This window comes from Pollicipes pollicipes, unplaced genomic scaffold (genome assembly GCF_011947565.3).
Source record: "Pollicipes pollicipes isolate AB1234 unplaced genomic scaffold, Ppol_2.1 Scaffold_5724;HRSCAF=6776_pilon_pilon_pilon, whole genome shotgun sequence".
NCBI lineage: Eukaryota > Metazoa > Arthropoda > Thecostraca > Pollicipedomorpha > Pollicipedidae > Pollicipes > Pollicipes pollicipes.
The window spans coordinates 53,433,228-53,457,905 of record NW_023596746.1 but is presented as its reverse complement, the minus strand read 5'-3'; the positions used below and the strand labels follow the sequence as shown (position 1 = coordinate 53,457,905).

The 24,678-nt window shown below is 53.5% G+C and overlaps 2 protein-coding genes across 4 annotated transcripts; one reads left to right on the top strand and one right to left on the bottom strand.

The window, feature by feature from the left end:
- Positions 1-66: 66 nt before the first annotated feature.
- On the top strand, positions 67-1,284 carry LOC119103401 (proline-rich protein PRCC). 2 transcript variants are annotated; one of them, XR_005094754.1, is made up of 3 exons: positions 67-96; positions 382-591; positions 1,098-1,284. XR_005094754.1 is itself a non-coding variant. In XM_037226925.1 (2 exons), the coding sequence occupies exons 1-2, from the start codon at positions 283-285 to the stop codon at positions 1,182-1,184; spliced, it is 396 nt and encodes a 131-aa protein (XP_037082820.1). In that variant the 5' UTR covers positions 149-282; the 3' UTR covers positions 1,185-1,284. The 2 variants fall into 2 exon arrangements, 1 of the variants encoding a protein (XP_037082820.1); XM_037226925.1 differs by lacking the exon at positions 67-96 and having other exon boundaries at positions 149-591.
- A 5,675-nt stretch (positions 1,285-6,959) lies between these two features.
- On the bottom strand, positions 6,960-19,965 carry Gasp (Chitin binding Peritrophin-A domain-containing protein Gasp). 2 transcript variants are annotated; one of them, XM_037226898.1, is made up of 6 exons: positions 19,882-19,965; positions 11,862-12,074; positions 10,694-10,882; positions 9,262-9,466; positions 7,898-8,064; positions 6,960-7,481 (listed from the first exon to the last, which is right to left on the bottom strand). In XM_037226898.1, the coding sequence occupies exons 1-5, from the start codon at positions 19,925-19,927 to the stop codon at positions 7,929-7,931; spliced, it is 789 nt and encodes a 262-aa protein (XP_037082793.1). In that variant the 5' UTR covers positions 19,928-19,965; the 3' UTR covers positions 6,960-7,481; positions 7,898-7,928. The 2 variants fall into 2 exon arrangements, with proteins under 2 accessions (XP_037082793.1, XP_037082794.1); XM_037226899.1 differs by lacking the exon at positions 7,898-8,064.
- Between the last annotated feature and the right edge of the window lie 4,713 nt (positions 19,966-24,678).

Sequence of the window (24,678 nt, the reverse complement as noted above, 5' to 3'; positions counted from 1 at the left end):
GGCCCGTTGGACGCCCAGCCTGTGCCGATGGACACCGGGGAGCGCGAGCCGACCGCCGCCTGGCCGGCGTCGCGGCAGCAGCTCGACCCGCAGGCGGTGGGTGGCCGCGGCGCCGGGCCCGCGATCGGCGTGCCGTGTAGTAGGGCGGCGGCGCTCGTGTCGTGCCAGTGTCGACTCTTGCCGTGTTCGGCGTGGCGTGGATCGGGTTGATGGTCAGGATTGTCTCGTTCCGTTGGGTGGGACAGGAGGGTCTGTTGTCAGAGGGTGTGCCCAAGGTTTCTAATGGGCCTAGACTCGCTTGTGAGGTGTCTGCTGCAGCTGAGCTTGTGTTCGGGACTGATGTTAACGTGGCTTTTGACCGGGCACGTGCGTCGGCTACAGCTGCAGCGGCTGCGCGGCCGCCGCGGCCGCCGGGAGGAGGCCGACATCAACATCATCGACGTCAACCAGGACGACATCATGCCGGACCGGGACGAGTGGATGACGAAGGCATTGACGGAGGAGACGGTGGTGCGGCGCCCGCAGAAGTCGGCCGACGACCCTACCATGCAGCAGCGTCGCAAACACCAGATCACCTACCTGGCGCACCAGGTGGGGACACGCACTGTACTCCTAGCAGGGATGTCGATGTTGTGCGCGCCTTTACGTCATCGGCTTTGGGTTCACTGCCTGTTGCCTCAGCCCTTGTTCAAGTCGGCCAGTTAGCGTCGATGCGGGCACGGTCATCCCAGCATCGAAGTGCATCAGACTTGACAAGTGGCCCGGGCAGGTCAAATGGCGGGGTGCGGGGTCAGGGGTCAACGGATTAGCGTCCACGAATTGCGTGCCGTGGCCGCCGGAGATCTAGACTTTCGGCAGCATGAAATTATATCTACATCCTACATACCCGACTGGATGAATTCTGGAACCCTGGCACTGCTTGATCGGGACCGTTTAATTGGAGCATCAGGCGTGTGATGGTGACGGTGGCGTTGCTGCCCGCCCATGGATGGCTGGCCGGACGCCGGGGAGGGCGTGTCTCACACTGTGATCGGCGCCGAGCTCGCCCAGCCGCCCGCCGCCGACAGGGCCGGTCACGGAGACGTGCTCTGTTCCAGGCCAAGGAACGGGAGGTGGAGCTGAAGAACGAGTGGGCCCAGAACCGGGCCACCAAGAACGCGTACCGCACCAAGTACGGGTTCTAGCCGGCCCACCTCCGCCTGCCGTCTTGCGTTGTACATACGGTGTTGTTGGAATGTACGTTATCATGTTGGTGTCATTCACACGCATTCAATACAAGTCATCATCACCCGAGTGTGTTTGCTGCTGTGGTTCGGAGACGCGGGAGCGGTTCAAGAGAGGGAAGGGGGTACGCCAAAAGGTGTACGCTGTGCAATGGGCGACATATTTGAAATTTGACTACGGATAAATGTCTGTCGGTGGCTCTTATTTTGGAAGTGTGTGTTGCTTTGAAAACGTATGCTGAGTGCTTGTGTTGACGGATGAAGATGAGTGAGTTTGTCACCCTCACCTTACTTGGCACAATTCGTGCCCGATAAGTCGGTGTGCATCGTGGCCTCAGGCTAGCAATTTTCATGCTGCATTCGTGGGGGTAGCTATGGCTGTGCCGGCGAGTGGTGAAAGTAGCCGGAGTCAATAATGGCCATTAACGGGCCGTCACGTAATCCCGTCAATAACAATCACGTCATTGGAAAGCTATAAACCTACGTCTGATTAATAGTGTTGGGGTAAATCAGGGCCCTGGTCAGGTCAAATGCATGCCGACACCCGCGTCAGCGGAAGACTGGGCAAGCTTGTCCATTGCATGACGGGTACCAGCGCAGTCAGTTAGATTCTGCCCAATTGTGCAGGAAAAAAGATCATGATCCATATGAAATTGTCTAGTTTTGTGGTGTGTGTAAGATTGAGAAGAAGAGCAAATCACGACTGGCATAACGAAGCCAAGAGCGGGGATTGAACCGAGGCTGGTTGGGGTTGATGCAGTTAATGAGGGGCAGTCGTGATCTCCGAAATAAGTAGCAGGTCTGTCGGGAGTGATTGTGAACGAAACGTAACAGTAACGAGAAGGGTTACGCTCGACAAGACATCAGTGAGTGATTTGGTTTGTCTGATGCCAAGCATGGCAAGAAGAACCTCGTTGAGGCGGGTGTCTTGATTTATTATCGGCCAGCACTGTAGTGTGGGCTTCATTTGATAGAGGTTGTAATGGTCGCGTTGATTTCGCTCACGCCGAACAGAGAAGCTGAGATGTGAATTCGTGACGATAAGCGCGTCTAAATCTGGACAGAAAGCGACCGCGTCCATGTAACGAGAGGCTTTGTTTCGTTTCCCTGCTGCTAATACCGTTTACCTTTACACCTGTGTGTTGGGTTCCTAGTGGAATTCCGTATGGTAGGCCTGCGGTTGTCTGCTTAAAGCCTATTGTTGAGAACGGCAGTGTTCGATGAATGTTGTGTAGTTCGATAAGTATTGAGTAGTTCGAAGAACATTGTGCATTATTGGATGAAGCGGAATGAGCGTAAGTAAGTGCTTCAGAAATAAGGATATAACTATGCATATTTAGATAGGTGGAGACGATAGCGACGTGCAATCAGGATAGGTAGAGACGTGAAACCGTTTCAGGACGAAGGGGAACGTCCATTCTAACAATCATCATGCGATCTCACCACTGTCAGATCCATGGACGCGCTTGTTGTAGACCAGGAAGCCACCAATGATGCTTTTTTCAGAAACCGGCCACACGCAGAACACGCTGTGGCTTAGGGCCCAGTTCTTTGGTTGGTCAAAACAAAAGTAAGGGTGCGCACGTATATAACAATCGGACAACGAATTAACGATCAATCTTGCACTCGACAGGTAACCCCTCAGAAATGCGTTAAAATATGGTAGATCATGACCTGAACCGAGATTGGGACCTCAGAACGAGCCCAGACCTGACCACCCGCACGGCGACGGGACGGCGATGGAGACTGCAACAGTTCAGTTGAGCGCAACCTAGGAAACTGCGATACCGCAGTAAAACATAACTTAGGAGTGATCTGCCAGGTGGAAGGCTGCAATAATAGAATAAAACATAGCTTGAGGCTTCAGTCAAGCACTATGCAGGTAAGTGATGACACCACCAGTCAGGCGCTCCGATGAGGCTAAGATATTTATTGAATCTGCTCCGTGGTGTTATTCAGCGGTGTTATGGAACAAATATTTAGGTAAAAGGCTCATTTGTTCATATATGAACATCGGTTGCATCAGTGGAACTCGGAAATCATTGGTTCATGCCGATTACCTGCGTTATGGGCAGCGACTCGCCAAACGTGCTTCCCGGGACTCTGACACGTAGGGGAGAGTTGGGTAAGTTGTATCATGTCCAAACAGTACCAGGGTGATTCATTTCAAACCTATGCGGTGGAAGGTAGTCTTAAGTCACTCAGCTGACGCACAACAGCTTCCTCTACCTTTCAGTGTACTTCCGGCCGCGTATGTGCAAGCGTCTCGAAATGAGAGCGCCAAAACTGTTGTACATAACGCAAACCACAACGATCGGTGTGAATGTGTGTTTAAGGGCTTAGGGCTTACGTCATAACTAGACCAATCCAAATGCTACACTGAGTGGTGGGAAAGCACATGTGTCGTTTATCTTGCAAGAGCTTTGGCAAATATCAGCTAACGGTTCTGAGGTGGCGTGAACTTTCTTCAACTTTGATCAACATCTACAGTTCGCACATATAATCATCCATAATCCACATATCTACGACCAGGACGAAAGATCACGGCACTGCATTTGTCTGTTATACGTCTACCCCAATGGACATTGGACGTCGTGCGTACGTTTCATAACCAGGGGGATGCTCTGAATCGCCAACAATGCGGCGGCTTCATCAGCCACCTTTCTTTTCTCATCATCGCCTTTAGCTGCATCTCCGCGACGCCCTGTTTGTCGGACAAGCTGTATGTACCAGCCATGAGTGGCTACGTGTCTCCTGGCGGTCCGAGCGCCGAGCACATATTCATGAAGGGGTCCATGTGCGTGCCAAGTCTTTATGCATATGTCCTAGACGCGCGCCGTTTTCTCCCACTATTGTCCATTCTTCTTCATCCTATAGCCCTGGATGACCAATGCTGGCCGAAAGGACTTAAGTTCAAATCAAACCAAAATTTCAGCGGCGTTGTTCCAGCGATCGGTTGGGGCGGGAAAAAGAACTGTGTCCAGGGCGTCTTAAACTAAACTTCTCGGACAGGCTACTCAATACCTCAGCCCCCCTCCCCTCCTTCTGGCGGTGCCTGTGGATCAACCGATCTTGTGAGACTGCTCCCAATTTTGCCCAGGACCATTACGATGCACTATTCTAGTCTCGGCGCGGTCGAAGGCCCGGTGAGCGTGTTGCGGCACGCCATGCTTTCTGCTCGAGTGCTGCGGCTGAAGAGGGCGGGCAGTTCATGGGCTTGCAAACAATGCGCTTAGCTCTGTTCCTTGCGGGCTGTTTGATTTACCCTATCTTAGTGGATTCTTCGGGACAAGATTCTGTTTCCAATATTTTGAGTGTCGCTTGTCCAATGTTGATGGGATAAACGTGATCCTATTTGTTTCCGGAAAATCTTCATTTTAGAACACGCAAGTTCAAAACTTAGAAAATCGAGGAGCTGAAGAGGAAAGACTTCCAAATTTTGCGACAGGTCGCTGTGTTTAGACATAGAAACCAATGGTCATGGCAAAAACGCAGTTCAACTTGGAATGTATAGCTATTCCGCATGTACGAAGTTGAAAACCGAACTAAAAATCCCTGGCGATTTCAGAACGAACAGACAAGATTTATTTGTCTTTAGGCAAGAAATATGTACGGTTTTGTTTTATTTCGTGTGGATAAATGAGATAAACACTTCACTATATACCTAATGACACTGAAAATTACACAGGGGTGAATTTAGGTAAACAATATGGAGAGGCACCATTCTGATTCCCATTTCTTCGTTAACCCGACACTTGGCTCTCCCGTCTTATGCTAGTCGAGTCTACTTATGCTAGATGTTCACGATGAATATTTAACGTGATGTTTGTGCACGTCTCTATAACTGGATCCCCTATCTTTGTTTTACCATTAGATACGACAGAAGTACACCGTACGCACCCTCGCTTTCATTTCGCGTCACGCAATGTCCCCCCTCCCAAAAAATATAGACGAGATCCTGGAGTCCTCAGTGGTGACATTTTGTTTTGAAAGCCTGACTTCAATCGCATATTATTAAAACAATGTCAATATACGCTCGAAACACCCGCCAATAAAAAAACGGGAGTAACATCTATGTAGTTTGCTGACTTACTTTTAAATATTATAGCGTGCCTGCCAAAACGAAAATATTCGTGTTCACACGCAGCGTTTACGAAGCACATGACTACACATGCGATCCTGCGATTTCTAGCTTACCACAAATTTGGGCGGAAGCATGCCACACAACTTCGTATTGATATCGTTCTTTCACAGCAGACAGCCTACCACAACCGAAGGCTTGGAGCCACCCATGCAGTACCGATCTCTTTGAAGTTACAAGCATCGCGGTGCTGCGGTGATTTCCCAATTTTTTATTTCGGAATAAGAAGGGAATTTGCTTTTTCGCCTTAATTTCAATCTAGAAACTTACGATGCTAGGTTTGTTCTTTTGCTAGCTTTCCCAGTTGCTTTCCACTCCTAGACCGCTGACAGTTTAGCACATGGCAAGCAAACACCAATGGGAACGAACATAATCCGCCCGCCGCGGGAAACGAGATTACACTGGCGCCAGCTCGGTTTATCCCGACAAGCATGCGGCGGCCAGCGGCTGCCTGGAACACCGGCCGGGCCTACGCGGCCCAGGAAGCCCTCGAATGGCGATGCTCGCCTCGCCAACTGCTGCCATGTCCGTGTTCTGACCCGCACTGCTGCAAGAAGTGCGAATTCCTGTTCCTCCGCAAGATGTCGAATGCGTCACGGTCTGAGCTCCGAGGAGACGAGAGCAGGCTTTAGCTAACACATTGTGCAACTACTGGCTCGGCTTCCGCGCGCTGCTCAGTGACGCTACATTCACCATTCTCATTATTGATGTGTTACCGGCTGAACGAGTGAACAAGTTGCGCTCGTTAGTGAGACAAAGGAGTGTGCACAGATCAGGCTCTTGCACAGATCCAGCTCACCATTCCGTCACAACAGCGGTTCAGATAACCAGTTCTGGGTGGTCTGTACAATTAGTATGAATCATGCCGTTCATTTTTGGAGTGGATTTGTACATGGAGATGAGCTTTGCTCTGAAGCTCGCTGCCACCCCTAGGTGTATAGGCAATGACTGTGTTGTCCGCAAAAAACAAAAGCATGTTTGGTGAGGAATGTTAGCTGCTTAAAGTATAGATTAAACATGAATGGCCCGAGATTTTAGCCCTGTGCGAGGCTCACTCTGACTTAAGGTTATGAAGAGAAGTTATGATCTTGTGTTGTTTCGAATCTGTTACTAAAATATGTTCACGCATTTTGTAAAAGCAATATGCTGGTCAAAAGATTTTGATTTTCTGATGAACAAGTAAAGTACTAAAAAAGCCTGTGTCGAATGCTTTTTTCGATCAAAATGAAATGCACTGAGTGTCCGTGAGACAAAATTGCAAAAGATTTGGCGTGTTTCACGCCAAAAATGCACCAAATAAGCGTGCAATAGCTTTTGTAATAAAAAGTAAACAAATAAACAACGGGAACAGAGACATGGCGTAATATCGGCGAGCCTTCTCTTGTCACCTGGCTTCAAATATGGCAGCACCCAAGACCGCATTCTCAAGCAACATTAGGTAAGCAAAACCTTGCACAAGTGTTTTTTAGCTTGCAAAAGTAGCAATATTTTTGCTCCCCTTCGTCACTTCGGGCTCGGGTGACATCGGTTATCACAATGTGCACCTCGTTCTAGAACGAATTGCGCATGTTGGTTCAGTCTCTTAAACCTCATGATATCATTCTCCGTTTGTATTGAAACAAAAGGCATCGATTTACAGTCGATGGTGTATTCGGGCCATTCCAAAGCACACCATATTAATAAAACGCTGTTCATTCTTCAGAGGAAAGAACAATGCAATACACCACAATCGCACGACTTCACGAATATCATTATATACTAGCACTTGCTCCGGTGAAATACATGAGGGGCGGACGAGACTGCCTGGTTCCGGAGCTTGAAGGACACTCGTGACGGTTGGTCTGTCACCAGTCCCGCTGGCATGACAGTGTGTGACAGGTCTTGGCTTCTCGTCCTGCTGGTCAAAGATGGGATGGGATTTCGCTGCCCAGTGGGCTCCGAGCGGTACAGAGTGTCTCACAGAGGACCCTCAAAAACAGAGTCTCCCGCTCCACTGGGACTAGAAGTGGTCTCATCAACCGCGACTCCTCGCACTCCGTCTCTTGTCAACAGCGGCTGCAGCTCACAGGCCAAGCGCCCGCAGGGCCTTCAGGTCGAGGTCACCGTAGTACTCCTCGCTGAAACAAGACAGCGGCGTGAGCACGGTGGCCGCCTGTGGATTGGCGGTCTGTGCTCGTTGCTGTAGTAGTGGAGACGGTGACAGAGGAGCCGTCTGTTGAGAACGCCGATGCGGTCGCGGTGCGCAACTGTGGGACAGCACTAAGATGGAAGAGACTTGCTCGATGCGGCGTCCGGCGAGGAGGGTTTACATTGCGCAAAGCCTGCGTTCTGGGCATCGGCAAAGTGCAAGGTTCGACAAAACGGTTCCCCGCGGAGAAAGCTCGAGCAGTTTGAAATCTGCCATCACCCGTAGAAGAGGACGCGGAAGAAGACACCGACAAGGGCATGCGGTCCCGATCCCTGCCCGATCGCGTAGCGCTGCTCGGTCGGAGCGTGGTGCGGTGCGGTCGGTGCGGTGCCCCTCCAGTCCTACCCCGCGGCCCGAGGGGCGAAAGCGAGCCGCCCTACTGCCGGCGGCGAACGATCTCCACAGTCGGCTGGCTGGGAGCCGGCTCCTGGCTGGCGCGGCTCTGGGCGCCGCCGCCGCCGCCGTTCAGGGTCTTGAGCGTCGTCAGGTCCAGGTCGCCGTAGTAGTCTTCACTAAAACGTCAGGTTAGCACCGGTCACTCGTTAGTCGGCCGCGGCGGCTCAGTGCGCATGCGCAGTGCCTGCGCCGCGGGCGGGCGCAGACACGCAGGCAGGCAGGCGCAGACGGACAGACAGACGGGACAGACAGACAGCGGACGGCCAGGTAGCGCCGCGGAGAAGAGCCGGTGCAGCGAGCAGGCGACGATATTAGTGGTGTGCTCGAGTGCTTTGGTATTTACATAGAGCGCTTGCCAAAGAGCAAGGAAGGAACGTGTCAAAGCAACTTTCACAGGTGCTCACATTGTTACACACAACACGCATTCGTTACACATGGGCACTGCAAAGCCAAACGCAATGCAATGCTCATGTAGGGGTTCAATTTAGTTCCCAACTAGAAGGATGAATTATAAAACATCTCGCAGGCATGGGTCAAGCAAAGCATACCGGTCACGTCCATGTTGAGACCAGATATGCTGTTTCAGCAAGGTGACATGCTCTAGATATATTCACTCTAGATATCTTAACTTTACGTTTTTTCTTGCATGCATTCACCCTACACATCTGAGCCAAACACATCAAATAGGGCATTCTAAGAACCGATCAACTAAACGTTCAACAAATCATGCTAAGCGCTTGGTAAGCTAGACATAGAGCAGGCACTGCACATGCATGCCGTCGAGAATTGTCACTGTACAGCTCCAGCGCGCCGGCGGTGGCGGGTCAGGACCGGGGATGTTCTGTGGATGCCATCGCGCCGGCGGTGGCGGGTCGGGTCCGTGGCTGTTCTGTGGAACGCCAGCGCGCTGGCGGTGGCGGGTCAGGACCGGGGTTATTCTGTGGGACGCCAGCGCGCCGGCGGTGGCAGGTCAGGACCGGGGTTGTTTTGTGGGACGCCAGCGTGCCGGCAGTGGTGGGTCAGGTCCGGGACTGTTCTGTGGGACACCAGCGTGCCGGCGGTGGCGGGTCAGGTCCGGGCGCGCCGGCGGTGGCGGGTCAGGTCCGGGGTTGTTCCGTGGACACCCGGCGGTCTGGATCAGCGCCGTTACTCACCGCCGTCGCCAGCGCAGTCAGCTGCGCCGCTCAAGCCGGTCCACACACGGTCGCTTGCGGGGGCGCGAAGCGAGGTCAGGTATCGTGAGGTCGGTCTGGGAGAGGAGAGGGGCAGGACGCCGCCCAGGACCGTGGCCTGGAGGTCAGGTCGTCACTCACCAGCCGGGAACGTCGGCGGGGTCGGAGCACTGGCCCGAGCCCTCAGCGTCGCCGATCTTGAACACAGTGCCGATGGGGCAGCCGTACTCGCGCGGCGAGCTGTTCATGCAGACGTAGTAGAGCCGGCAGTCCTCCGGGTGCGCGTGCAGCGAGTAAGTGCCGATGCCGTTGCTCTCGGCCGGGCAGCTGAAGCCGTCGGCGAGCTCTGCGGAGGCGGCGGCGGATCAGCGGCGGCCGGAGGCGGGAGGTCACCTCGGCGACCAGCGTGGAGGCCAGAAAGCATGAAGGAGCTTTGTCCCACCCAAATTTGTTTGTGCTATGTCGATATCCCGCTTCTGATCTCAACAGCTGACCATTCGCGCCAGGCAGGCTGACCTCAGTGTCAACCTGAGTGCTCTGCATCATGATATTTTATGTGCTGACTGATGCGCAGTATCTGCGGAGGTGTTTGTACGTAAGCAGGATTGGTCTCTGGGGGTATTTGCCCCCGCTTTTGACTTGTACGCTCCGGTGAAATAAATCGGCATCCGCAAAGCTAGCGCCCCATCAGTGGTCGACGAAACTAAACCTCTCACAGCACACCGTTGTGAGGTGCTTGCCGTTTTCTGCCCGAGTTTCAAGCTGTGGGGATACATGCGTCTTGCAGAGGGTGGTCACGAAACGCCTTGAAGAAACATCGTCAGCGGAGGGGAACAGGAAACCTTGCCGGAAGGTTACATTTTTCCATATGTAGTCCCAGACCAGCTCCAAAGTTGGTGTTTTCTTTTTATGTGCGAAACCACGCTTGGGCGGCGAATTCATGGATCGTGTATATACAAAGTACTATTTTGAGCACATCTAATTACCCCCTAACTGCCAACGCTTGGATTTCATGGATCACGGAAAATTACTACCATAACTAAGCCTGCAAAACATTGGCGCTTCCTGGTTTTCGATTCGCCTCAAAACTGCACTTTAGATGTGCAAATATCCCGCCGTTTTGCGGACACCAAGTTCTCTACTAAGCTGCCAAACAGTGACCTGACGCGACTGATATCTAGTTACGAGGCTTGGCCGTGAGCTGCAGTGTTACCTGCTGATTAGAAGTTTACCCTGCCCACGGAGCATTCCGGGTTACGCACACATGCCGGCGTTGAATGCCCGTCTGGCCGTGTAACCCGGCTATGCCGTGCGGCGCACAGTTTTTCGAGTCAGCCAGACAGCATATCTGGCACGTTTGAGCGCGCTAACATTCGTGGACGCCGAACGAGATATGTCGACCTATAGCGACCACCGAAAATTAAACCCGAGACAGGCAGGAAGGGTTCTGGTCATATCTCAGCGCATTAGCACAATGAAACCAAAAAACGAAAACACCAAATCACAGTTTGTCGAGAATGCGAGCTTCCGAGCAGGCTGCGTGCCGTGTGCCGGCTGCAGCAGCGCCACCTACCTTCGGCCTTGCACTCGGCGACCTGGTCAGACCAGACGCAGACGCGCTGGCTGCGGTCGTAGGCCAGGCCCGGCGGGCACTCGTAGCGGTTGGCCTCGCCAGCCCAGCACGACCAGAAGGTGTTGCAGCTGGTCTCGTCGGCGAAGATGCCGTAGAGGCGCGGGCAGTTGGGCGCCGAGATCGGCTCCTCTGTCGGAGGGCAGAGCGGGGTCAGACGTCAGCTGGTGACAGACCGCGGCGAGCGGCCATCTTGGGTCAGAAGCGCTGATGAGGTCTATCAGAAGAGGGCGCTGCGGCCGGCTGCAGGGGTTTATCTGGTTCCAGCTCCATTCCGCTGCGATGCCGTATAACGAATTATGTTTTATATCTACGCTCATTCTAGATGGTGGAGTTACAAAGAAGGTTGCGGTACAAGCACTGTGAGGGTTGGGAACTGTCATTTGTTGAGCACTGTGAAGGCCTTGCGCTACGTACCGTCTTTCTGGCGAGTGGTGCGAGCTTCAGACTATCAAAAAGCCTCTGGTCATCTAAAAATATCCCAACTAGTGCACGGAAACAGCGCGCGTCTCTATAGCACCTCCATGTGGCACGACACAGCCAGCCATTGTTCGGCGGGTTTTGTTGACAACGCGGCGAAAGCGCCAGAAATGCCAAGCGGCGCGGGGAAGTGTTCTGTCTGCCGCGTTGTCCTGCTGAGATCCGTGTCACGGAGCCCACATGGGGAGATGACTGGCTGGAGGCCAGACAAAAAAGCGTCCGTGAATGGCCCACATTAAACGGGAGCAGACCGGCCAGGCGGCACCGACGACGGCGCTGGAGCCGCCGGTCATCGACCGGCTACACCAGGACGAGAACGTCTCGCGGCCCCGCACCGCGGCACCAGCGGCAGAAGTGCTCTGAACCCGGGTTAGAATGATTAAGAGCTATGTTATGATCAGGAAACATGGACTTTGGTTGAGGACCATCTTTACGTTAAACAGCGACCGAGGCACGCCACCTTACGGGGGCAATATACAGTGCAGGCAGCAAGAAACGGAATCGCTGCTTTGCAGGCCGTGACGACTCCGTCACAACAAAACCCCAATTCACCTGACGTCCCTCCCCCCCCCCCCCCCTTTACATGGCCGGGGCGCCTGATCGGAGGCGACGACGGCTGCCAGCCCCTCACCGACAACGGTGCGCGTGCCACATTGGACGTTGTGAGAGTAGTCGCAGTTCTCGCGCTCGTAGTTGGGATCGGTGTCGTCGAAGGAGAGGCCGTTGCCGCAGGTCTGCAGCGTGGCGATGCCCTCCGAGCAGCTCCAGTACTTGTCGCAGCTCACATCGTGCGGGAAGAAGCCGGGCAGCTCGTCCGGGCACTGGAAGCTGTCCTGCGACAGCGCTGCAACACGGGACACCGTTAGAGACGACGCTTAGCCGGGCAGCTCGTCCGGGCACTGGAAGCTACCCTGTGACAGCGCTGCAACACGGGACACCGTTAGAGACGACTCTACCGAACGCTGACAGCTGTTCTGGAACGGAGCTGCAACAGAAGAGAGGAGGCTAGAGCGATACCATATGGCCTTAAAGAAGCCTTCTAGCGGAGCTGCACCGGAGCGCGGGGTTCCAGTCACATCACCGGTCCCTCAGCTGGGACGAAACAAATCGCGTCCCCCAGAAGCGTGGCGTCGGACGCATCTGTGCGAACGAGCCCAACTAAAACCAGCGAACCAAGTGGATATTTAAACAGGCTTAACAGGTCTGTACTCTCTCAAAGCACATATTCCGGAGCGCAACCCGTCTCATGGCCCTCGTAATTAGCCCTTTCCATGAGGGTAAGTGATCACGATCAGCGAAGGCCAATGGGCACCGTATCGACGCCGGCGCGCGAGCAGTGCAGCTCGTGAGTGACCCAGGACTGGGGGGGGGGGGGGAGTGGCCGCCAAGGCCGACGGACTGTCCAGGGGGGAGGGGGAGGCCCTGTCCGCCCCGGCGGGCGGCGCCCTGCTCGATCCGGCGGCGAGGACGGAGCAGCAGCTGTCGGCAGTGAAAGGACGACGCTGCCGATGCTCCGACCTTGCTCCACATGTCCGAGAGGGTCATCAGAGCCTGCCAGGGACGGCAATCAGCGGCGGCGGGTGCCGGCACCTGCCCTGGCCGCGGTCCGGCTGGCCACCGCCTGCCGCATGCCGCGGGCTGTACAGCGCCGTCGCCCGAACCCGGCTGCCCTAACCGGCGCGAACCAGTTTCGGCCTGCTGCCTGCCGCGGGCTGCGCAGCAGGCTGGGCCCCTTGCCGTAAAGGGAATCAGCCGTGTTGTGTATAGGTTGGAGCCCAGCCAGCCTTACAGGGAGCCAATCCCATTACGTGGAGCGGCTGCCCTCGCTTGCAGCAGCTCAAGACGGCTGACATGCTAGGGCAGGCGTTGAAAAAGACAGCCAAGCACTATTAACACGGATTTTCCTACTTGATGAGGCAAAATAGCGCCTGGCACCACACTTTTTGAAAAGTTCTTTAAGCATTGTTTTTGCTAGTAACACAGTTTCTTGTTTATAAACTAACCTTCAGAACTTAGGCGTGGTCACAAGCAGGCAGAATTAGCGTGCGATTGTGTTGTGGCCGGCAGAAGTGAGGATTACGCCCGTCACTGTTCTGTGGGCGTTGTCCCCGGTATTGCGCTTGGGATAGAGCAAATAACGTTTTGATTGGAGCCTTGCTTGCCGCCAGCAGGGTATCAATCGTTGTCGAGGTGAAAATTCTGGCACGGAATTAAGTCGCATCCTCCGCATCCGGTTTCGCGCGCTGTTCTTGCGCCGATGGACCCCACCACCCAATTCTCATGGCCCTGACCGAACGACAATTAGGCTCACGGTGGCGACATGACGCCCCTCATGAGTTTCGCGGTCCCTCCATTGGCTCTTTTGTGGAATCAAACAATGAGCCTGGCTGGGGCGTGTGACGTGTGTGGGATTTCGCGCAGCGGCCGACGCCCGGTCCGCGAGGCCAGGCGCGTGACTGGCCGGCCCGTGGGCACCTCCCCCTGCCCCTCCCCACAGGTGGCCGGGGCCCGGCCCGCCCCTGTCGGCCGAGCCGCCGCGCCGGCGATTCGCTCCGCACGGCCGCCGTGCGACTGAGCCGTGAGACTTGCGCAAGCTCGGCTTCATTGGTCACGCAGGCTGTGAGGCATTGCATGCAGATGGTGCCGCGAAATTACGAGCTGTGTGTGGGCTAATACCTAAACGTTTCAGTTCGCCTCAAATTGAATAATTAGCTAAATCTAAGGTTGCTCTTCTAAACCCCAGCGTTTGGGCACAAAAGGCAGCTAGCGGACCGCCTGCCACGAGGCATCGCATTGTGAAATGATAGTGCCAGAATGTACCTGGTTTTATTCATTTGGTGGAAGAGAACCTGTTTTGCGAAGAGAACGGTAACTGGAAGAGTGACTTCATCTTGAAACAGCACTTTTGATATCCAACCGAACGGGAGATTGCTCAGCACCGATAACAGAATTTGCATGAATGTGGTTATCAAGACACCTGCGTCATCCTTCCGACTTCCGCGGATTGTTCTGAAGGTCACACAGCTGACCACTGAGCCGGAAAACCTCAAACAGAGGAAAAGGTGGATCGGTTGCGAAATTTGGGTATTTCCAGAGGAAAATGTCAAAAGCTCCCTGTTCGTCATCTCATATGCGGTCACGCGGAAGCGCGACAGGTCACTTTTGCAGGACAAATGGCACAATTACTTCACGCCGCTGCAATCCAGTCATGCATTATGTATGCACGCCTCATTCCGCGTGCAAGTAGAGCTAAGCTAGCTAATGTATGTACAGGTACAAATGGTGTTATTGCGTGTTGTGCCCATTCGTGAACGCGAACGAAGCGAGCTTATGGAATGTAGACCTGTCTAGCCTCCAGCCGTGGCGCGTCCCTCCGCGCCAGCTTCGGATCAGCCTGCGGCAAGCAGTCAGCTGTTATGACAGGAGTAATGAGTGATTCGGCATGAAGCCCGCATAGCCTCTCGACAGGGACAGCCGCTTCAACAGCTTACATTCCGTCGTCCAAGGCCGTGCGTGGTATTCGAGAGCGTTCCGGCCCGACTGTCTCTCCTCTCTCGGTGGCATCAGATCGGGCCGCAGCCGGCGGCAAGGTCACGCTGTCCCCCACCCAGAGAGGGGGCAGGGACGGCCGTCTGGGCCGGTCTGCAGACCGTGTGACCCACTGGACCGAACCGGTCCCCTGGTCTCCGCCAAGCGGCGGACGGCCTCTGACCGGAGGGCAGTCTTGGTCCGCGCGGAGTCTCCGGCCCATCTCGTCCCCCCGACCGAGCAAGCGGATGACTGGGCTGTAGTCACCGCGGCTCTGGGACCGCTAGACATCGTGTCCGGGACCACTAGCCGCCGTGTCCGGACCACCAGCCGGCGGACCGCGCGTGCGCTGTGCGTCTGAGACCCCCACCCAGCGGCCGCGGGCGGCCACTGCCGGAAAACATGCCGCGATCCTTTCACTGTTGCTCGTGGCGCGAGTGAAAGTGTCTGGGCGGGGCGCCCGGTCGGAAGACGGCCGGCCGCTGACCGCGCTGGCCGGCCGGTTTCCTATGCAGCCGAGCCGACGGAAAGGCCCGGCCAGAGGGCGCAGCGACGAGAGAAGGAAGGGGAAGGGACATGGGAAGATGAAAGCAGCTTGCAAGGGCGGGAAACAAAAGGCTGGTAAGAAAAAACAAGAGGAAAGACAAAAGCCTTAGAAGACAAAGGTGTGGATGGGAAATATAGCAAGGTGAGAGGAAGTGCCGCATTGTTTCTGAGGAGCATAATCTAGACCTTGATGGACAGCGCTGCCAATGCAATGGCATCTCATTCAAGCACCTGAATCCGAACGGCACTGAGGCTTCCGTCAAGATCTGTGCTGATGTTTTGACATAAGAACAATGGCTCAAACTTGACCTTGCCACTTATCACAACGGCATTGAGTCCTTAAACAAGCAGCACGTCACACCCTGTCCCAATTTTATGATAATAGTAACTGCAGTTATGCCATCAGTGCGGCCCGCTCGCCACAACCCAGCCCATCCTCCAGTGACAGCCTCATCAGCTCCGTCAGCCCCGCCGCATCTGACCCCGGCGGCTCTGCGGCGACCGACCCCCGACCCTGGCGCGCGCGTGAAAGTGCGGCGGGGCGCGGCGCACGCGCACGCAGCGTGCGTCGCCGCCGGCCGGGTCAGAGCCCCTCGACGGCGTGGAGCGGTGAGCGGCGGCCTGCCCTGAGCGAGCGGCCCGCCGGGGCCCGGCCGGGCCGCTGGTCAGACTGGCACACTGCCGGCGCCGCAGCCTGGACTGAGTGGCCCGTGCGAGGAGGCGGCCCCGGTGGTCAGCGTGCTCACAGGACGCTGTTGGGGCGGCGTCCGAGTCAGCAGAGGCCTCTCTGACGTGACGCTGCTGTTGCCTGAGCTGCAAGATTGCGTCACGAGCACAATCACCTCCAGTTTCACTACAGCGGGGACGATTGCCAGCCCTGCCGCGCTCCACACCGATCCTCTCGTGCAGTGACAGCGGTGCCGAGCCTGGATCAGTTTGCGACGGCGTATCGGCCCGCAGAGCCGTTCTGACTTGCAACCGGCCCACACCTATTGCAGTGAGCAACAGCGCAAGCAAACGCCACCAACTGCGCGTGCAGGATCGGCGGAAGCTCGATGGTCGTCTCCTGCCACAGGCGGGCGGCTCCAAACGTCCAGGCCTACCGCAGAGTTCTGATGCAACGGCTGCTGGCGGCGGCGCCGGTCTCAGGACCCGCTGCAACCCGGCCCCTGCGCCGGCCGCCGGGAAAGGCTGCCAGCAGCGGCCACCGGCCGCCGGCAGCGTTTCCACACTGGTCGCATGGCGCGTTGCAAAACCGGGAGTGGTCTGGAAAGGGGCGCCGCGGGGGCGACCGCGCTGAGCGACCGGCTGAGCGAGCGGCGCGCGAGACATAGCCGCGGAGGGCTCCGTCTCCGGCTCCGGCTCCGGCTCCGGCTCCGGCTCCGGCTCCGGCTCCGGCGCCGCGCCGCCGCCGCCGGCCGGTTTAGTATGCATGAGGTCCAGGACTGCAGAGATGCTTCAACGACGCCAGGGAGCACGAAACGCGCGGCTGGGTGACCTGCGGCTAACAAGCCTGAATGACAACCGTTCCGGTTGCCTCGCAGCTTTGGAGCCAGTGACTGTGATAAGGATGTGACTTGGCAAAGGTTTCAATGCGGTCGATCTCCAATATGTGTGGCTGTTTTGGGGTCATGACTGTACCACACTTTATCGGACTGTGCACCCATCTGCCGCATTCGTATGCTACTGACACACTTACAGACTATCGCGCGGGCTGCGCCGCCATATTCCAGCGACTGAGTCTCTCTTGCAACAGGACCGCATTTACATGTCCGTTTCGACCGCCTTCCCGGGCATGTGCTGCTGACGTCTCCTGATCGGTGGCCCGCCCCACATACACCGGCGGCGCACCGCGGCGGCCTTCCCAGCTGGCGCGCCTGGTGATCGGCAGCAGCAGCGCGATGCCCGGACCGCTCGGGGGCGGCGCGGCTCGGCGGCTCTTCCGGCGCCAGCCAGCCCGGCGGGTCCGTTCTGACACCGATGCGCGACGAACCCTAGCGCCGGAAAGTTGGTCGCGGCAGTCGGCCGGCGCCGCTGTGGGGCCAGATGTTCCGGCCCGGCTCGGCCTGGCAGGCCACGGCCATGAGGCGCGCGGCGAAGCGCTCCGTGGTACGGAGCTCGCGAGAGAGAGAGAGAGAGAGAGAGAGAGAGAGAGAGAGAGGGGGGGGAGGGAGAGAGGAAGAGAACGGGATCGAAGTCAAAAAGTCGGGGTCTGTCCAAGTACGTGCTTGTGCCTTGGCGTAGTTGTGAGTGCAGGGGTTCGAGGGTTTGTGATGAGTGCACTACCACACGCGTGTCGAGTCTCAAGTTCTATGGTCTTAATTATTAAGTAATGAGGTTCATGTCAACGAGCAGCATTTTCCAACAGTGTACCTTTCTCAATTATTTGTTTTAACTTCATCTTAGAAATAAATGATAGCAACAGAAATCAAGTTGGCCACTAGGTCGCTTGGAGGATGAGAAATAATTGATGGTATTTACCTCCTTTAAATGCTGAGCAATCATGCCTGACGAATGGGCGGTAAAACAACTCATAGTCACCCATACGTTCCCTGACCGAATGCACCCCTGGTATTTTTCCCCTAACTCGCGGTCGACACCCTGGTTCTCACGTGCTTAATAAGCTCACATGTCGAGACAACAGAATAGTGTTGACCTCGTCAGACAACAAAGGTCTTGCAGATTTTTTTCAGCTCGTGTATTCTGCTTTAAGCCAGGATCAAAAATTACAAACTCCCATAATTTCATCTTGGAAACACGGCTCGAGCCCTCCGATTGTCCCACAGTGCACACGAACACAACAGCGAAAATATCGAGCTCTGCCGGTATTCCCATGTCGTGTGCAGCATTTGCAGACGTGCCAGGTGCAACGTATAAAACAATAGGAGCTTCCTTGGCCTTTGGAAAGGTTAACAATGGCTGAGAAATAGCCTCTGTCTCTTAATCAACCCTGACACGCTTGTGGACCTGTGACATTCAACCCGTCTTTTGATCTCTGGCACTAACGCCGACTGCGACAACTTTAAGCGTGGGCTTAAATTCAATTACGAATCGTATGCTTAAACAATGGCTCGCCACCGAGGGTCAAAACAGAAGATAGATATTTGAATTATATTGTGACCATGCGGAGCGTGTTTGAGGTATGCAAAGGGGTGAAAATTATACGCAGCGTCGCACGACAGGTATGCATGAAGGCGCCAGAGACAATGCCACTACAAATGAGTTAAGAATTCATGGAATGTGTTGTCTTCCGACAAACACACGTACGTTAAAGCGTAGATAAACAATAATGCGTTTTAGCAACGTCGGTGTAAAAATTTTGCGCAAAATGTGTGCGTCTATTCATATATGTGTGTATCTAAAATCCATGCATGTACGTTTAGAGCTATACACGGTACATACCCTCGGGGAAAATATATATGGGCCTCTATATCAATCACCATGCCAGACGCATATCTGTAGCTTGCAAACAAAATGTTAGCGCCACGTGCACCAACACCACCTGCACCCCAGACAAACCCTGATTTCGTGTCACGTTAAGAGTCCTGACGAACACTGCCACTCGGTTCCCACACGGGTGGAGCTGGAGGAAGACAGACAAACCAAAGTCGCTTGCAAGTGTAGTAGTTTTTATACGCGTTGTAGTGAAACGTCCAGTAGTGCGTTTGGGACTGAATTATGTTTTGCACCAGTTGAGCTCCTACAAACAGTGGGAGAGACATGAAGAACCACAAATAGATACATCCACGAACTGGATAAATTCAAACATTTGGGATGAATGCACAGATGGTATTTGACCTGATGGATACGTTTCTGAAGAACACGAATAAGGATTTGCCTCGATTGAAAATGTGACCACACATATGGCTTGGAACGAACTAAAGCGTTCATATGACATTACGCGGTAGACTGAATTCCCCTCCTCCTCTCACCCCCCCCCCCCCCCCCCCCCACAAAACTACAACCAATGAAGAGCTCTTCTCACAGTCACGGTCTTCCAAGTTTCAAGACATAGACCAATGAATACCCACATAACACAGCTTGACGCATAACCAAAGCCCTCACAAACGCTGCCTTGTGAAACATATGTCACTTCACCGTTCCCAAAGAGCAACGGCTTGGGGAACGTCTGGGGTCCATAGTGCTTGGGGAATGTCCATAGGCAAGGTCTTTGGAAATATCGGAAACGCTCATAATACGAGCTCAAGATTTGTTTGGAGCTCCTACAAACTCAAGCAGTGTCTTCGGTTCACACAAAACTGTCTCGAGCACGACCTTTGGAGACAAATACCAACAGACGGCCAACAAATGGGACCTTTGATACCTTCTTGACAGGTTTCACAAGCGCTGCATTTGGAGGCACGTCTCATTGGATAGACCCCAGTGTCTTCTGGACAGATATCAGAGTTAACAAGCGGTTTTCCGAGGCAAACGGGGTGCAGCAGAACGACCACCAACCCTAGGGCGCACCTGAAGCTCCTCATACACTGCTTTTCGGGGCGTTTACCAGTAGAGCGTCGACAAATGCTGTCTACAACACACCCGATGCCCTGACAGTCATCAGTCTGTGGACGTACCTGGGCCGGCGAGCGCCACCACGGTCAGAGCCACGAACACCTTCATGCTGCCACTGTGTGATTCGGTGTGGAGCCGTCGGCCGGCCGCCGCTTTATAACCTCCTCCGAGAAATGGGCGTGTCCTTGAGGCGGCGCACGCGGCGTCCCGCCGGGCCGGCCCGGGCTGGCGGGCCGCGAAAGGTGCGACGAATCCGCCGATAGCGTCGCCGTCGGCGCTGGGCGGACCTCGCGAGCACGCAGCCAGGGTCCTGGGCGTGTTCGGCACTAATTCACGGGCCCAGCTGGCTGTTGCTGCTGACTTGTGAGGAGCGATGGGGCGGCGGGACTTGAGCGAGTCACCAGTTACAGCTGCGGACGGAAGCCCTGAGCCAGAGTCATCCGGATCAGGCCCCGCTCAGGCGCGGCGGTAGCACGCGGAAGAAAGGCTCAGCACATTCGTGCTGCTTTTGTCCTGAACGTGGGGCAACACTCAGAACAGTGCGGAGCAAGGTGGGAACTACCACCTTCCTAGCGTTACGTGGCCGTGATAGTGTCTAGGCCGTGTAGATTATGAATACATTCCACGCTATCAGAAGACTTAACATTGCCACATTTATAAGAGGCCATAGTGTGGCACGCTTCCCCTGACAGCAGTAGCCCCGACCTAATAGAACGATGCACTGAGGAGATTGAGGCGTCCCCAAAGCCGACAGCGTAGCTTTATTGCTTCAGCCTAAAAGCAGCGGGCTCTGGAAGCCTGACAGCTTGATTACCTTGTGAACAGTGAAGGTTAACGAGGCATGTTGATTAACTATCAGCGCTGGTACTACAGATAATCAAAAATTAAGATTTCCTGCCAGATCAATGAAAATATGTGGGAATCAAACAAACACAAATATGCTCGGTTGTTCAAATAAATGCAGCGTATGAAGTCTTTGCATTCCTTTTTAAAACAAATAATACCCAACCCAATAAAACATTGTTTAAAAACTGTTCAGCAAATTTCGATGACAGTGCCTCGCCGTCACCTGCGAGGATGCGAAACTGACGGTTCAGGCTAGTGACGTCTTTGAGCAGCGACTGAGACACCCCTGGGCTGGATAAGGATGGCACCCTCAGCTCCGGCGTGCCACTTTACCGCGACCTTCCCTGGCTGGTAGGTCAGCTTACCCCACCTTCTTCCCTGGTTGGTAGGTCTGCTTACCCCACCTTCTTCCCTGGCTGCTAGGTCAGCTTACCCCACCTTCTGCAATTTACCTTCATGCATTCAATTTGACGTCTTCTTTGGCGTGGAGCGAGCGTGGTGATGACAGAATTATCATGACGTCGTCAACATTCGCTTGATTGCATTATGTGCATGGCTTATGCATGTCGTGCTTACGTGCCGCGAATGGAAACATTCTCCAGCGCATGAACGAACTGAGCGCAATACCTCTGGAGCCACAACGACTAGCCTTATCACTGCTTTAGTTGCTCCCGTCTTTCATGATAGTTAACAGGGAAAGCGATGCACTTCGTCCATTGGTTTAGTGTTTACGCGTTAATGCAAATATATTATTGCTTGTGAATGCGCAAATATCTGCCCTGACCACGCCTGGGGTTCACGGCGGCACTGGCTGTGACAAAGGCACTAACAAAAGACAAATATTTGTGGCACGTGTTTGCAGCAGTGTACCGGGTTACACTCGTGGTTTATTTTTATAGCCCCATACCCTCTGGTTTAAGCCCCAGCAAGCCGCATTCGGTATCAACCTTACAAAACGATTCTGGCGTCTTTCATGTCGATCGTTTGTGTTTGATTATGAATCATGTTATGCATCAATTGATTGATTGTCACACGAGTGTTCATTGATATGGGCCTAACAGTGTTGATCTAGATTACTTGTTTGTGGACAGCTCAATTTTAGCACTGCGCTTGACATCTATGTTGACAGGTATTTTACGTTATGCCTTTTCTAGCATGCTTTTCATGATCATAATATGTCGGTGATGACAAATTGGACCCCATCTGTCCCATTATGTATTGCAAGAAACAATGTATCCTCCTTCCAAACTGCCACCACACTATATATACATGTATACATGCATATATATATATATATATATATATATATGTAGTATATATATATATATATATATATATATATATATATATATATAGCGAAAGAAGTCCAGGTGAGCCACATGTCGGTCACGTTTCTGATGTACATTCCGTCGACATGTTGCCAATCTTCTGACGTTATCAAGACAGAAAACCTAAATTACATTTATCACGCCGAACAAAATTAGGTAACACCACCACAGAGTCTGATTAACTGACAAACTTACAGAATGGTGAAGTCTACACACCATAGTTTTGGAGCAGAATACAGAACGATCGTGTTCATTTTCATTTTCCGTTTTTCACAAACACACGATGCAAGCTAGTATCCACGGGGAGATACTTTGAAGCTCTGGCTACTGAAAAGTGTGCTGCACCTACACATTGTATTGATGTTTAGTGTGTTTGTGTGTTGTGATAAGATGTCACGTTAGCATCACGGTTTTAGTACTTCACATACGATTTTTTGTAACGATATTGTTGTGGGGGATCTTCATCATAGATAAGATTGCATGGACATATGAACATATATGTATGTACGAAATCGTTTCAATGATATATATATATATATATATATATATATCATTAACACGATTTCGTCTATTTTTATCAGGCCATTCTGCCTTAGCCGGGTGTTATCAGTGACATAATTATGCTGGCATGCCAGGATGTCGACATCCTGCTTACATTAGCTGTGTGACAACGAGCCGTCTCAGGTATTCAGTTTTGGTGCCACGAACGAACACAGATAACATCGCACTGTAAGCATTCATCACTGGTCCGATACGTTCCGCCCCTCCCCAGCCCGCGTCAAACCCATCACATGCAGGGGTCAGCTCACGGGCAATGGGTGCGGCACGTCAGGGCAATGAATGGGACATATTTACGAGAGAGAGCTCCGGCAGCAGACTGGGATGGCCTTCATGTGCCTTCAGGATGACGTGCATTTTTCAGGCCAAACGTGGTGTTATCTGTGTGTCACAGGCTCTGTCGCCGATGCAAGACCGAGTCATGACTGCTGTGTCACCGGGGTAGTAAATGGCGTTGTAGATGTCCTCTGTTGGTTCACGAAGAATCTCCGATTAACCCCATTGTTGGGTCGGATGGACTTTCATTCAGTCCCCATGAGACGCTTGCTTTAAAAAATCGTCATAGTGATGACTTTTCTAACACGGTGTTTCTTTCTGGGGGTCTGCGCCTTTCTCACCGTGTGAAACATGGCATGAAAGGTTAGTGACTCGTTCTCCTAACCAGTTGTCTGCACGTATTCCGTCAATGAAGGCCCTGGATCGGCTACATGGACTTTTTGCCGTCAGTGCGGGGTTTAGGCGGTATTCGCGTTAGTGCTGTGAGTTTTGTAACGAGATCTCCGTGGAGAGATCTGTGACATGGATGGTCTGATTTCCCTTCACATGTGCCTGTCAGTGGTGCGTGTCGACACCAATGGCCTTCAGCGCTTTTCCAGTCAGCACCCTGTTCCGTGACGCGAACCACACCACGCCCCTCTCTTTTATATTTCGTGCGATACACAGTTGCCAAAATGAAAACAAAACTGGACATTCCGAGTTTGCTTCACGTAAGCAGGAAAGGCTTTGAACTCCTGGTTTTCGACATTACGAGTTGGTGGCTCTTATGGTGATAGCAGTCGACCCTCAGTTTACCAAAACGGGCAGGTTAAATGCCGTTATTAGGCTAGTAATGATTATATTGGCAAAGCTCGATCTCTTAGCTGTGCTCACGCTCGCGACTGTGGGCGTTAAAAAAAAGTTAGCTTAAGATCAAGGTGCACAAATGTAGAAAATGTATGGGATATGCGCCGTTACATCGATTAAAAAGATGTACAATAATCAATCGCCCGAGTGCACCATCTTAACAAGCTGTCCACGGTACTATGCTGAAGGCTTTACGAAACACAGACGGCAAAGCCGGAAGATTCCGACGACCTTTGCCGAGTATAATCTCAGAAGCTCGCTCGCCGCGAACACGGTGCAAACATCACGGACGTCACGGCTATCCGGGTATCACGTCTTAACACCCAGAAACGCAGTAGTACTGGGGGTTCTCCGAAACACGGGGGGTCAAGCGGGCTGGTTCCGATTGCCCGTGCCGAGCGCGAGGACAGGAGCGACTTACCAGCACTCATCACTACTGCTCACAACGAATGGAGAACTATTGCTGAACGGGCATTGCTTGAACGATGCTGCTCAAACAAGGCTCCAACACGACCTTTGTGTTTAGCCTCCAACGAGGATCAAGAATGAGAACGATTCTAATATATTAAGGTCAGCGTTATCTTCGTTGTTCATTGTTTTGATATTAAGTTGGTGTTTGTTGCACTGTGCTCCACTCCGACACAGTGGCCTGCTATGTGTTCTCCTGGTGATATGTACGCTCTCCGTAGATGTGAGTCTCCATGGTGTTCATCCAGTTGGTCACGAATGCGTGACGTCATGTCATCACGCGTAGCATGTCTTGTTTCTCTTATACAAAATTTTCGTGGGCATAGGATACAAGAGATCTTATATATTGCATTCTTTCGTGTACATTTTCCTGTCAGCCCGTCAAGACATGGGTGATGTGTCCCACTTCTAGCTGGACGCGTTAGAGTTTCCAGGGCTAATCTAACCAGCGTGGGCCTTAAACTAGGACCATTGTTACACACTTTCCCAATGTCGAACAAGTCGCTTGATCTTACGGCGGCAGTTACCTTTCCGCAC

Coding starts and splice junctions, on each gene's coding strand:
- Gasp (XM_037226898.1), bottom strand. CDS start 19,927: ATGAAGGTGTTCGTGGCTCTGACCGTGGTGGCGCTCGCCGGCCCAG. Junction 10,883..11,861: donor TGGCACGCGCACCGTTGTCG/GTGAGGGGCTGG, acceptor GCCCTCCGACAG/AGGAGCCGATCTCGGCGCCC. Junction 9,467..10,693: donor CGCCGAGTGCAAGGCCGAAG/GTAGGTGGCGCT, acceptor CCGCCTCCGCAG/AGCTCGCCGACGGCTTCAGC.
- LOC119103401 (XM_037226925.1), top strand. CDS start 283: ATGGGCCTAGACTCGCTTGTGAGGTGTCTGCTGCAGCTGAGCTTGTGT. Junction 592..1,097: donor TCACCTACCTGGCGCACCAG/GTGGGGACACGC, acceptor GCTCTGTTCCAG/GCCAAGGAACGGGAGGTGGA.